Genomic DNA, 15,643 nt, shown 5'->3' with positions numbered 1-15,643 from the left:
ATTAATTTTACACATTCCTGGGAGACTATTCCCCGTGAGAAAAAAGTTTATAAATTTTTAGAAGCATTTTTTTATTGTAATTTATTTGTTAAAAAAATTTTTTAAATTATAACAGCTGACGGCTAAGTTCAGTATCCTGAAAATTTGCATGCGGCAATAGTTTTTTGAGCAGTGGAAAAAAATAACTATATATAGAAAAAAAAATTAACTTGAATCAAGAGAAAAATTCTTGAACCAAGAAAATAATTTTGAAATTTTGAAATCAATTTAAATTTACTTAAACAAAGAAAAATTTTCTTAGCTTAAGAATTTTTCTACTCAAATCAAGAATTTCTTCAAAATTATTTACTTGATTCAAATAAACTTTTTTTCTAGGTAAGCTTGCCAAAAATTGACATAATTGTGATCTCTCAATCTAAATAGTAAAAATTTTACATACATATTTATTTTTTTGATAATATTCCTAATCGATGAATTAGGTTTTTATTGCAGGATTGCGGAAATTTAAAATAATAATGATTTGAAGTCAATAAACTTCTGAAATCTCCCGATTAAAATATCCAATAATATTAATAAATCACGATGGGAAAATCATTAATAAAAAAGAAGTCAATCTAATGATATATTAGCGCAGTATAAAAATATATAACTATCGTGTCGCGTGGGCGTGGAACATTCGTGAATGAAAAGTCTAATGACGTCACAAGTCAATATATATATTTTCTTACCTACATACTACGCAAAACATATAATAATACAATGGAATTGTTATCGTGAATGTGAGAAATCGGTGAGTAAAGCTGGGATAAAAATTCGATCTATCAGCAAGCGCTTGCGCTCTTACTGACCCTTATTCGCAAGGTATGTCGACTATCGGCCCTGAATTTTTCGTCAGTAGTGAATCCGCGTAAGCGGTTCAACCACTGCCTTTTATCAACGTTAAACATATTTATAATTATTTCACGATTAATATCATTGTTAACAATTAATTAAATTAAACAAAAATACCTCAGATTTCAGATTATTTTTTTATTGTGTTTGTATGGGCCCTTTTATAAGGGTATTTTTTAGTGTGTAATTTTAATCATATAAATCCATTAATTACTGTAGAAAATTAATTACATATATTAATCGATTTATTCTAATTAATAAGTATTAATTTATTGATTATCATTAATTACTGTAATTAATTGTGGACTCTTCCATGTCCGGTGCAACATCTACGTATATAATGAAATTGCAATTACTGGTAATTGAGACTGATTATTGCTGGAGAAAAGCATTACTGAGGTAAATATACTCTTTAATTTTTTTCTAAGTTTAAGAAATATTTTTTTTGCTTTTTAAAATTTTTAAAATTTTCCCGCGAAATTTAAAAATTATTTTTTCAATAATTGGTAATTTATCGTAATTATCTTTTTGTAATTATAAAAAATATTTTAAAAATATTCATATTGTTTAAAATTTTTTTATTTTTTTAAATTCAAATTTCCCGCGTAAAATCTAGGGAATTTAAAAAAATAACCGCGCAATCGCAGTCACTTAAAATGATTGGCAGCAATGTAAAAATAAACAATAACTCACTAGACGCCAATGTGTGAGTGAAACGGACTTCGATAACTAGAAAAATAGTTGTTTGCAATGTACAATGTATATTATTAATATATAGACAAAAGTTAATAATAATTCGGTGTTAGCTTTCGCAACAAAACTCAGTGCCATTTTATTAAATGAAACTTTTTAATAAAAACGATAAAATAATTAAAATATAAAAACTACACTGCATTACATTATATTATATGTATGTAGAGTGATTATGTACCGTGATTAACGGTTATTAATAAAAAAAATGTCAGTGATTAACTTTAGTGAGTTTGCGTTATAGATCAGCTTCCGAATTGCGATCCAGCTAACAAAGTGTTTTTATTCATCGTCATTTTTATTTTATTTGTTTGGTTAGTTTGTGTAAAAAACGTATAATTAATAATTTATTAATTATTCATATTCAATTACAATTAAAATTAATATTTTTAGTAACTATTTTTATTCATTATTATTGAATTTTACTTTATTTGCATTTTACTTTTTTTTTTTTTAAATATCAAAGTGCTTCATCATATTTTTTTATTAAAATCACATGATTGTTGCGCACGCACTAAAAACGTGTTGATTAATTAATAATATTTATTTTTTTCTATTTTTTTTTTTTTTCAGTTATTGCACAGCACAGTGAGTTTTGTGTTCTGTGCATAATTATTTATATTTGTTGATTTTTATTTATAATTGTCAATTATTTGTTATAAATTATAAATAATATGCATAAATTAAGATTACCTGTCAAGGTTGAATTGCCTTCTGTAATTACAAGGTATGGGGATGTCTAGGGAAGGTATTGATATATTTATTTATTTATCTACTTATAACTTGTTATTTTTTTTTATTCAACAGTTGAGTTAAGAAAATTTTATAAAACTAAAATTTGGCAGTTTGACAAATTTTTTTTAACAAATAAATTGAGACAAAGAAATTGCATCATTTTTTCAACTTCTACAAATCGATTTTTATTTGTCAAAAAAAAAAATGTCCGATTTTAGTTTTATAAAATTTTTTATATAAAATTTAATTTTCTAATAAATTTCTTATAAGTTTCAGAGAATTTAATCTAAAAATTTAATCATTTATGACTTGTTACAATTAATGAGCGTTAGTCTTAAAAAATGACGCACAAGGAAAATAATTACCCGATAAAATAAAAATGAATCATCACTCACAATTCCCATATTATATTATATTAAATAAAAAAATATTTTTAAATATATATATATATATATATGAGTACGCATGTTTGTGTGATGACTGATGACAATGTGGATTGTAATAACAAAATGAATAACTAAATTAGTGTATATCGATCGTTGAGTACATAACACGTGATATATGAAGAGCTAATACATGAAAATGTCTGATCGTATTGCTCCAATTTACGTCGTCACTCGTATATTGCTTCTATTCGTTCAACTAGTACTGACACATGTGACATGTATATGTATTTAAATACATAAATAGGCATATATATAGAGTACTGAGGATATACTAGTAAAGTATAAATATCAATTACATGAGTGCATCGGGCTGTATGTACTTATGTACTTACTAGTATAATAGTATGAGATTTTAAAATCAAGTTAGATTTTTTAAAGATTTATTTATGGAGAGTAGAGAAGAAATTTTCAAGGTAAAGTTTCTTTATTGATGTAATTTAAAATAACAAAAGGTTTTTGAGACCTTGGTGAAAGAAAAAAATTCCGTGTCTGGTAATTAGAGAATTATTAGATTATTAATTTTAATTATATCGTATTACGATAAAAATCTGTTTTAAGCAATAAGCGATATCTATAATTAGTTTTAGTTTTTATTTTATCATTTTATGGAGAAAACTAATTATTTTTTAATGCTCTAGGTAAATTAATTAATTATTGATTTTTCGTTTTTAATTTTTGGTAAAATAGATTTTTATTTAAAAAATCATAGAATATTTTAAAAGTGGAATTTTATTGAATTCTGTAATCCGTAGATAATACTAGAATTAAGTTCCATCGTTTTTTTTCGATAAAGCTTTGCAAGATACAAAATTTATCAAGTTACGCTTTCAGCTGGGAATAAATGTAAATAAAACGTTTTTTTTTTGCTATAAATTTAATCTAAAAAAAAAAAAATAGTAAATAAATAATGATATACCGCAGACGTATTTTTAAATTAATTATATCAACTGTCAATTAGCTTACATTCACTTTTAAATGAAATTGTACGGCCTCCATAATTAAATCAGCTAGTGTAAAAATTATTTCACAGTCTGTTAATAATTATTAAGTATTTTCAAATATATACAGGGTCATAAATCAGTATTTTTTAATTTTTTTATTATTCTAAAACATAGATTAATTTTTTTTTAATTTTAAAAATTTTCTTAAATTATAGGAATAATATTTTATGATTAATTTATAAATAATACTTAATGTATCTTTAAAATTAATTATAAATTGTAAAAGATGACTAGAATAATTTTTTAATAAAAAAAAAAAAAAATTCAAGGATATATTTTTAAATTAGAGAAGAATATAATTAAGATAGTTTTTATGTTTTTCTAATCGAAAAAATATTTTAAATAATTAATGTTAAAAAATTCATAATTTAAATTAAAAAAAATAAAAGTAAAAATCAAATAATACCACAAAATCTCACGATATCTAAAACACCGATCAAACGATAATGAAAACCAAATTAGCTTCACTCTCCTTACATGTACCTATAAATCCAACGTGTCGCAAGGTAGAACATAAATACATATATACATATATGAATAAAAGCATGTACAGTAGTGAGCGCGTAAGAAATCGGAATGTAATCGTAAATGTATTGATGATAAGAGAACTGAACACTCGACCAGTCCGTCTACGTACGTAGACTCATATGGAGTTATAGACTTAAGTAGTGAGTAGTCTCTGAGAGTTTCAGCCAAGCAGTACACATTTACACAAACAATAATTATAATATATAGTCTTCCAGTTGTTTATTGTTACTTATTACAATCACACATACCATAAATCACCATGTGTGTGTAGTTACATGTTACATTGTGCGATACGACCGTGATAGTCAACAGTATTTAGTATTTAATTCAGTATCTGAGGATTCCAGTATTTTAGTTTAGCACAATCAAAGTTATTCTTCATTTCTTCATCACATACCGCGATCTATTTATTACCGGCACGGGATTAAAAAGTCTTAACTGTACAGTTATTGTATGTGTTTGTGCTAGTGTATGTGTATGTTTTATACTTAATACTTTATAATATCCTTATCCATCGCAGTTTATTCGCATCATCGGCTTCGACATTACATCTAGCATAACTTGATATATAACTTAAGCCTCAATACAATTTATTAAGTGCAAGTCGAGTCTTATAATCTTCAGTCGAGTTTTAGCTTCAGAAGACTTTGTACATTATTACTTATTACACTCAGTATTCTTCTAATTAATGAAGATATAAATAAAAATAAAAATAAAAACATAAATATATCTTCAGTAACTGACTATGACGGAAGAAGTAAATATTTATGCGTACGATGTGTTTTGTGAATTGTGGATATTTTGGTTACTGTGAACTGTGATAAAGACCTTGCAGTTAACTTGTCCTTTCACTTGATCTTGGCATTATTTTCAATTCTAATTTATTATCAAAATAATCCGTTTTTTTTTCTAAATAATGAAGAATATAATTTAATATTCAATATGAGGTAGATAAGTAATAAAGAGACAAGTCGGAAGGAATGTTGAATGGGAAGAAATAGGAATCGGATTGTTTTATATGATAGAGTAATTGTGAAGATTAATTTATTTATTAAATATTAATAAAAGATATTTATAAATAAATTGATGTAGATAGTGAGGATTCTCGATTGTTATTGTGACAATATCTGGTTTATTTATTCTGGTAAACATGCAACGTGTGCAGACTATCTCGGCTGATCCGTAAGTAGATCGATTTCACGGTTTGTTGGTACTATTATCTAGGTTGCAGTTTATTGTTTTTTTTTTTTTTTTTATTTATATCTAATTGTTCCTTCAATGAATAATTGTAGTGGCAATTGTCATGATAATAGTCATAAAAATGACGATGATACTGATGCAAGACACACCCGGAATATATTAAAATTACGTTTTCATTTAATTTAGACACTTTAGGCTACAAGTAGCTATGAGTCAGAGTTACTTTGAAATTTTAAGTACGGCATTTTTTATTTTTAGATTTTACATTTTATTACTTATCTTTTTTTTTTTATTTGTTGATATAATTATTAAAATTGATTTTGTGTTGTTAAGTTTAGGTTTATCTTTTTTAATTCGTAAAGTTAGATTTGTTTTAGGACTAGTTTAGAATTGTGTATTAATCATCAAGTTTGTAAAAGGTAGAATGATGAAGAAAGAGAAATTTTTGCAAATTTCAGGTTATTTTTTAATAGACAAATTTTATTATTTACAAAGAAAATTTTGAAAAAAGTCCACTTGTAGAAATGAGCAAAAAATTGATGCAATTTTTAAAAATATTTTTTTTAATCTATTTAATTAAAGAAAAAAAATTGTCAGTCTGCTAATTTCAGTTTTATCCAAATTATAAATAATTTTTTTTTTTTTGATAAAATTTAAGCAAAAAAAAATCTGAAGTAGAAGCAGCTTACACCAAAATTTAGTTTTTCTAAATTATAAAAAGAAAAATAATATAATTGTTCAAAATTTGACAAAATAATAGCAAAAGTCTGAAATTTCAAAAGTGAATTAAGTTTATTTTAAAATTAATTTTTCAAAAATTCACTTTTTTAAATTGTTCTATTTTTTCTAAATCGGAAGAAAAAATTGTGTTTTTTTTTTAAATAAATTTAATTACAAAAATTACGAGAAAAATTGCAAAAGTGTAAATTTTGTAGACTTTAAATTTAATTAAAAAAAAATCCTGATCTTAGTAAATTTGTTAATTTTTACTCTCAAATATAAATAGAATATCATCAAAAAAACAATCCTTAAATTTTTGGTACAAGATAGAAAAAAAGAGGTGATTTTCGGGAATTTTTTTGACAGGGAAAATAAAAGAATTTAGGGATCAAATTTTTTTTATTTCATCAAGGGTATATTAAAGATTATGACCCTAAATTTTTATTGAAAAATATTTAATTATTACAAAGTTATAAACAATCTCGTGGAGCACTAGAAAAAATCTTCCCCTCCATGGTCGGTTCGATAACTCGAAAACGGATCTTCTGAAAATAAAAATCCAAATTCCTTTTTAATCAGTAAGGATGTAGTTATCGTCGCACGTACGGAATTTTATAAATTTTCATTTTTAAAAAAATGGTGACTGAAAATTTTCTCACTATTTTTACTGTTTTTTTTTTTGTTTTAACCCGGCTAAAAAAAATCTTTAAAATAAAAACTTTTTAAATTACGTACGTGCGACAATAACTAGATTCTTACTGATTAAAAAGCAATTTAGGTTTTGATTTTCAGATAATCCGTTCTTGAGTTCTCGAACCGATTATGGAGGGGAAAATTTTTTCTATTGCTTTACGAGATTGTTGATAACTTTGTAATAATTAAATATTTTTTAGTAGAAATTTAGGGTAATAATCTTTAATGTACCCTTAATAAAATAAAAAAAATCCGATCCCCAAATTCCTGTCAAAAAAATTCGCGAAAATAGAATTAAAAAATTAGGACAACGGTTGATATTGAAAACCATCCCTGCAACTTCCCGCTACTTTCGTAATTAAGCCCTCAAAATTGCGCTTATTCTGTTTTTGAACTCTCCGAGCTCAAAAATATAATTTTCATGTAGTTTTGAGTTCTCCGAGCTCAAAAGTCTGATACAAGTTTAATAAAACACTATTTTTTGAATTTTCAAACCACAATAACTTTTGAATCTATGAACCGATTTTCACGCGGTTGGCGGCATCCGACGCAGTTTTTCAAATTCTATGATACATTTTTAAACACAAATTAATAAGATCGGAAATTTCGGTGAAATTCGAAAAAAACGCTTTTATTCGATTTCTTTCGTCAACGATAATTCACGAACGAATCAACCGATTTTGACCGGCTTGGTGGCGATCGACGTGGTTTTTCGATGTTAAAAGCTGATTAGTTTTTGGAATTGATCGATCGAGCCGTTTAAAAGTTATTAAAAAAAAACTTGATTTGAAAAAATTTTTTTTTGTAGTTTTTTTAAGATTCCTCAAAATCTACCGGTCGGAATCGGTCCAAATTGTATTCAAAATCTAAGTTTGGTCAAGCCCTTTCAAATGACACCAACCGCGATCAAAACATTAACTTCGCGATTTTTGAAAATTTTCAATTTTTTTAGCGGTAAATTTAAAATTCTTAAATTAGCGGGAAACTTAAAATAAAAAAAAAAAACTTTAAAATTCTTTAAAAAATTTAAAAAATTTGTAACAGTAAAATGAATTATTAAATTGTAAAGAAACAATTGCGTTCTTGAAATTTAAAAAACTTGACTAATAATAGAATAATTATAATTTCAATAAATCCTTGATAATTATTAATTTGTCCTAGAGCAAGTATTTGTATTAACCATCTGCGTTAAAATAATTCATATATTATGTATTTTTTCTTTTTTCTTCTGGCAAATTCTCAATACTCGCATATGTATGTATATATTGTCTCATAAATAACAGTTACATTAGCACAAATACACGCCTCTCGCCATATGCCTATATATTATTTTTATTATAAATTATGAGTTATGAATTTATGAGTAATGGGTATCAATTGTCACTAGTAAAATTAAATATTATTCGTTTATAAGTTAACAGACATGAATTACTTAGTTATTGTATTTAAAACTTTTAAATAGACGTTACAACATCCATGACTCTATAAGTCGTTACGCCGTGATAATTGTTACATAATTCACCTGTACTCAACAAAACATTGCATCAACAATCTAAAATCTACACAAATATAAATTAACTTAAATTAAATTTATCCTCGTATCTATATTGATACTATATCGTGAAAATATAAATTTTTAAGCGGTCGTTATCTCACCGGTGTTGACTCATTTTTGTTGTATTCAATGTCCGAGCTGATAAGTTCGTATAATTTAAGTTATGTTGATAAAAACAGGTTGTTGTATCCATTTATGTAAAAAAATAAATTTTACCTCGAATTGGAGTTTGTTAGTTTAAACAAGAAGTTTGTAAAAAAATAACCATGAAGACAAGAGTATATTTAACTCCAGTGCACAAATTCGCCTGCAGAATAAGCTATAACAAAAAAAATAATGAGTGCATTGAAATAAGTAGCATGTGTTGCCCACAACAATGTGCATGTCCACATACTTGGTAAATAACTCTCTTAAATATAGAAAACAGCTACTTTAATTTACCGCAAAACGTCTTCCTGCCTACTTTTAAATAAGTCTTCATTCATATTTCGTAAAATGTACTGTTACTTATTATTTATTACAATTTGAATTATTTTTGTGCGACAATCTACAGTGTGTTGAGATTTTATAGTTATTTTAAAATTAGAACGAATCTTAATCGATAATCGCTTCCGGTTCACTTTTCCCGTTAACTAGGATAATTATAGTCTATTTTTACTGCACAAAGTATTTTTTATGGAAATTATATTGTTTGTTCGCAATTACTTGTTTTAAAAAGTTTTAAATTGCGCGCGGCTGTTTTTCAAAATGGTCACCATTTCAAAATTAAAATTGACCGCCATTTTGTCTTAAGAAGAAAAGTTACTCAATTTTTATAAACTTAGCAGTTATTTTTCCTGTAAAAAAGTATTTTATAGTTTAATTGTAACTAATTATTTTTTTAAGTTAAAATTTATAAAATATTTGAAATTGCGCGCCGCCATTTTAAAATTGACCGCCGTTTTGACTTACAATAAATAATTACTCAATTCTTATGAACTTAGAAGCTATTTTTTATGAAAATTTTATTGCAATTATTTATTTTGAGAGATAAAAATTCTTTACTTCTTCAAAACTTCAGGCAGCCATTTTAGATGTGACCGCCATTTTATCGGGGAAAAAGAAGTAACTCAGTTTCTATTAATTTTGTGGCTATTTTTTCTTTAAAGCATCGTTTTATGGAAATTTTGTTTTAAATTTTCAATTATTTCTCTGGAGAGGCTGAAAAATTTTAAATTACACGCGGTCATTTTAAAATTGACCGCCATTTTGTCTTGAAAAAAGACGAATTACAATTAGTTCAATTTACTGGTAATATAAAACGTTTTTAAACTTAAAAAATTAAAAAAAACGTATGAAAAAACTAAACTAATTAAAATGAAAGATATCATTTTCAAGGTAGCGGTGTTTACATATAACTCAAATAAAACTGATAATTAAAAATAATAATACAGTCGTAAACATAAAAAAAATAACAATAATTATAAAATAATGTTCCAGGATGGTATTGGACCATAAAGCAACGAGTCTACACAGTGATTACGGTAGTTTTGATCGACCATTAAGCAGCAACGGTGAGCAGAATCACGACAGGGACGTTGAAGTTGCAGTTGATGGAAGTACCAGTGGAATGGCACAGTCCAGTGATGTTTATCAGCGACAACCGCTTTTGCCAGGAGCGCCTGCTAAGAGTAAAGACCGGTGGGGCGCCGTCGGTTCCAGTGGTGATTATTACGAAGATGATAATGATAAAATAGATAATATTAGTACGCGTACCGGTGGCTTACAAAATGGCAGCGGAATTGTCAAGATTGATATTCCTCCGCCGTTGAGAGAAGAGCCGCGATTTCCCAAAGAAAAATGGAAAACCGTTCTTGGTGAGTTTTCATTTTTATTTATCATTTAAAAGATAATAATGATTTATTTTCGATAATTAATTGTTTTCTTCTTTTGTTTCAGCATTTTTATTTATGGTTTTTAATTTTATACTAACAACAACATCACTTGCAATGTTACACGAACGCGTACCAGATCGTAATGTGTATGGTCCATTACCGGATATTGTATTAGATAATATTGAAGTGCAAAATTGGGCACTTGATGTTTCGGAAGTTTTAATTGTTATTGTATCTAATTCTGCTGTGTTATTAGTAATATTCCATAAGCATAGGTAATTTTTTTTTTTTTTTTTTTACATTTTAAGTAGAAGTTTATATTTATCCTCATTAATAATACAAGAGCTTACATTGATAAAAAAATTAAGTTTACTCAAGAGAAAAAAATCTTGAACCCAGAAAATCATTTTAAAGAATTTTACCATATTTATTTGAATGAAAATTAAATTAGCAGACATCTGAAAATTTTTAAAATTTTTCTTAGTAAAAATATAATTATAAAAAAATTAAAAAAAAAAAAATATCTTTAGAAAATTTTTAAAATTATGAATACAAATTTTTGAAAATATTTTTCTGGTTTTAGATTAATTAATGAAAAAAAAAAAATGTCCGAAGGATCATTTACACAGAAATAACAAGATGACACTGGTTATCATCCCAGATTATACTGAGTAAAAAATTTTTTAGATAGTAACTAGTATAATCCAGATTACAATGAGTATAATCCAGATTACAATTAGTATAATCCAGATTACAATTAGTATAATCCAGATTATAATGAATATAATCCAGATTATAATGAATGTAATCCAGATTACAATCAGTATAATCAAGATAGTAGCTAGTAAAATCTAGATATCACGCAGTATAATCTGGATTATACTAGCTACTATCTGAAATTTTTTTTCACTACAGATATCACTGAGTATAATCTGGAAATATATCCAGTGTCATCTTATTATTTCCGTGTAATTAAGCAAAAAAATTTTTAAATATAGTAAAATTTAATTGAGGGAAGAACAATTTTTTAGTTTAAGATTTTTTCTCTTTTATCAAATTAATTTTTTTATCAATGTATAATCAAAATACAATCAAAATACAGTCAAAAAAATTAAGAATGGTCTAAACAACTAAATTACATTAAAAATATTTTTTCTTACTCAATTCATTTTAAAACTTAAACAATTTAATTTATTATTGTTAACTTTTTAATTGAAGGTTGCCTTTTCACAATTAAATATAATTATCAGGTTACTTTGATACCTTTATGCAAATACTTTCAATGTCAGTACAAGAGAAAAAAAAAATATTTTAAATTGTTTGATAACGTCAACATTTCACGCAATGAAATGAATATTTTTGATTACAGTTGTGATAATTTTTATCTGATCAATTGTAAAAGTAATATTTGAATTGACTGATATATTCAAAGATTCATTTTAAATTGATGTACGACCTAGTTAAAAATTTGTAGATGTTTTCATTGTTTACCTACTATGATGGATGTCATAGAAAACTTATAAGCACAAGCGCTAAGTAAATGCTTGTGTAGCCTATTTAAAAACTATCGATTTCAGTTAATTCAATTTAATATAATAAGAACACTTTTTACAGATTTATTGTTGTCAGACGAATATTTATACTGATGGGTATGCTGTATATGATGAGAAGTATAACATTTTATGTGACAGTCCTGCCAATGTCCAGCAAAACATATTACTGCAGTCCCAAGTTGAATCACACAACGCCGCTTATTATCACGAAACGTGTATTACAGCTGATATCTGGGTTTGGATTGTCGATAAATGGCAAACATACTTATTGCGGTGACTTTATTTTCAGCGGTCACACCGTTGTTCTTGTACTTTGTTACCTGATTATTCAAGAATGTAAGTTCTTACAATTATTTTTATTAATTTTAAATTAATTCTCATTTTTTAATTCAATAATTCTCATTTTTAGACTCACCAAAAAAATTTCAACCATTACACTGGATTGCTGGAATTACGGCATTCGTTGGTGTTGCTATGGTTTTAGTTGCCCACTGTCATTACACCGTTGACGTTATTATTGCATATTGGGTTACAACACGTTTGTGGTATATTTATCACACATTAGCTAATAACGCTCAATTAAAGGTATTTATTTATTTATTTGGTAATTGTTAAATTTTATAGTCACCAAGTTTTTGTTTTTTAAATTTCTTATTAATAAATATTTCTTTTTAATTATTTCATTTCATAGCAAATTTATGATATTAATCCTAAAAATTTGTATAAATAAAATTTTTCTATCCATAGAGCGATTTAATAATTTTTATTCTATACTCTACAGGAAAAGAACAAGATGACACTGGATATCATCCCAGATTATACTCAGTGATATCTGTGGTGAAAACAATTTCAGATAGTAGCTAGAAAAATCTAGATTATACTACGTGATATCTGGATTATACTAATTATAATCTAGATTATACTGCGTGATATCTGGATTATACTCATTATAATCTGGATTATACTCATTATAATCTGGATTATACTCATAGTAATCTGGATTATACTAGCTACTATCTAAAAAAATTTTTCACTCAGTATAATCTAGGATGATATCCAGTGTAATCTTGTTCTTTTCGTGTACATGTAAAAACAAACAATATCAAAAATTTCAATTTTTTTTATAAAAATAATGGTTATCATCCCAGATTATGCTCAGTGATATTTTAGGTAAAAAATTTTTTTTTAGATAGTAGCTAGTATAATCCAGATTATACTGGGTGATATCTGGATTATACTCATTGTAATCTGGATAGTACTAGCTACTATCTAAAATTTTATTTCACTAAGTATAATCTGAGATGATATTCAGTGTTATCTTGTTCTTTCCGTGATATTAAAAAATTATAATTTTTTTTTCAGTAAAATTTGGTTCATTTTAAAAATTCTTGAATTAAGTAAAATTGACTGAAATCAAGAAAAATTTTTTTTCTACTAAAGAAAAAAAAAATCAATTTTTTAAAATGATTTTCTCTAATCAAGTTTTCTTCTTTTCATAATTGAATAATAAAAAATATTTTTTATTCCAGCAATACGGACCAAATAATTTCTTGGCGCGGTTATGGTGGTTCCGATTGTTCAGATATTTCGAAAAGAATGTTGGTGGAACAGTACCCAGACAATACGATTGGCCTTTGCCCTGGCCAAGAAGGTTTCTTGCCAAGCATCCCAACCGTGATAGTTAATACTCGTAAATTAAATAATTACGAAGCTACTTACGTTTAGAAAAGGGGTAATATTTTTTAATGTATATAATTATAATTATTATTATTATTATTATTATTATTATTATTATTATTATTATTATTATTATTATTATTAAAATTACCAATATCATTTTGGTTTACGTTAAGTAGGAAAGTGCCGGTTAAAAAAAAAAAACGACGGACAAATCTCGTATGAGTTCTTGTGGTTTTGTAATATGATAGTTAAAATTATAAACTATAAACATAAATAAACGAATGATAATAATTTTAAAGCATAAATATATAAAGTTTATCGTTATATTATGGTAATTTTCCAGGAACTCTACTATCACTTTAATTGTTTGATAAATTTTTTCCGTTTATATATCGTGTAAAGTTATACTTGTTTTATAAAATTTACACTTAACACATAACATAATCGTACAGTTTTAATTCTCGATAAGTCTGCTTAAAGTAAAATTAAAAAATTTGTTCCACACTCCTCTAGACCCACACAGATGTTCCTCGGTCATTTAAAATTCTTCTTTCAATGACGATGATAATAATTGGTGATCGGGGTTTAAAGAACTGAACCTATCCTAATTAGAAATCTTTATTTAGATCGTGGAATTTTTTGTGGGACCAATAACACAAACAATTGGAGAGCTCAAAGTAGAATCAGATTTTAAATTAGCACTAAATATTAGATTTTTTTTTTTTTTTTTTTTTTTTTTAATTAAAATAGAGAGTTCTCTTGGAAATATTTAATATTTATTAATTGATAAATTTTAATTGATCAACAATTGATGCAAAACATGACAAGGCATTAATTAATAAGTTTTAAATTAAATTAAAATTCTAATCTTCCGTTACTGTTAATGCTTATTAATATTTTTGTCGAATTTATAAAAAAAAAAAAAATAGTAAAAACGATCTGCAGTCTATCTTTTAACCTTCAATCCATATTTCTGATAATATTTAATAAATAAATGATATTATTTATAGTAAGTTGAAATATTAAGCTGAAGACTATGTTTTGAAACAATTTTTTATGATAATAGGTTATGTAAATTCTGCAGGTTTTCTGACAAACAAACAATGATTACTGTTCAAAAATTAAAAAAATTTAATTTAAAATAATTTTTTAAAAATTTTGGTGTCAAAAAACCATCGGAATAGCCATCGACAAAGAATTTTAGGTTAAAAAGTTTGTTCTAAAAAATTTGAAGGTTAGAAAAAATTGTGCATTGTTCAAATAAAAACGCAGACTGTGAAAAAAAGGTTATAATTAACAAAAAAAAAAATAATCTGCCGTAATTAGCACAATTTATGTGTACATCTACTTATGGAAATATAAAAACATGCTGTATTAAATAAAAATATACATACATACATATATATATATATATATATATATATATATATATATATATATATATATATATATATATATATATAAGAAATAGACTAGCATATATATTTTTCATAACAGCAATACAATCCACTCTAGCCAAAATGAAGAAATGAAAACTGCTTGTCACAATTTGTTTTTTTTAATAATAATAAATTTACTGTATAGTAAATAATAGAATAGTCAAAATAATAAATAATTACTGTGGAATTAATTGTATCAATGAGACTGTTATGTACGCTGATTTCAAACTAAAAATTATAAATCATGTTAAAATGAAGATACGTTTGAACAATATTAAATTTTAATGTATTTATACATTACGTAATTGTTTTTGTTTTTAGAAAAAAATGTGTGAAAAAACTAATTGTCAGCTTTAATCATAATCACACATTTTTAAAAAATGTTTTATTGAAGCTAACGGCTTCATTGATGTTCATAACCTGAAAACAATGATATTGTTTATACGCACACTTGTTAGTGTGTGAATATGAATATATACATAATAATTAATTAATAAATAAATAAATAAATATAAATATATACTATAAACATATATATGTATAAAAATATACGAATTATATTTTTACGTGTAGATATT

The 15,643-nt window shown here is 25.4% G+C and overlaps 1 protein-coding gene across 6 annotated transcripts; it reads left to right on the top strand.

The window, feature by feature from the left end:
• Window positions 1-1,006: 1,006 nt before the first annotated feature.
• On the top strand, window positions 1,007-15,631 carry LOC141536896 (phosphatidylcholine:ceramide cholinephosphotransferase 2). 6 transcript variants are annotated; one of them, XM_074257682.1, is made up of 7 exons: window positions 1,646-1,955; window positions 2,215-2,368; window positions 9,999-10,375; window positions 10,458-10,668; window positions 12,008-12,282; window positions 12,356-12,531; window positions 13,476-15,631. In XM_074257682.1, exons 2-7 carry the CDS (start codon window positions 2,316-2,318, stop codon window positions 13,629-13,631), a joined length of 1,248 nt encoding a protein of 415 aa, XP_074113783.1. In that variant the 5' UTR covers window positions 1,646-1,955; window positions 2,215-2,315; the 3' UTR covers window positions 13,632-15,631. The 6 variants fall into 6 exon arrangements, with proteins under 6 accessions (XP_074113782.1, XP_074113783.1, XP_074113786.1 ...); XM_074257681.1 differs by lacking the exons at window positions 1,646-1,955; window positions 2,215-2,368 and adding an exon at window positions 1,007-1,290; XM_074257685.1 differs by lacking the exon at window positions 2,215-2,368 and having other exon boundaries at window positions 1,647-1,955.
• The last annotated feature ends 12 nt before the right edge of the window (window positions 15,632-15,643 follow it).

The sequence above is a fragment of the Cotesia typhae genome, unplaced genomic scaffold (genome assembly GCF_013202065.1).
Source record: "Cotesia typhae breed Kobodo isofemale line unplaced genomic scaffold, CoteBio_Ctyphae scaffold_45, whole genome shotgun sequence".
NCBI lineage: Eukaryota > Metazoa > Arthropoda > Insecta > Hymenoptera > Braconidae > Cotesia > Cotesia typhae.
This window is presented reverse-complemented; position numbering and strand designations above follow the sequence as displayed.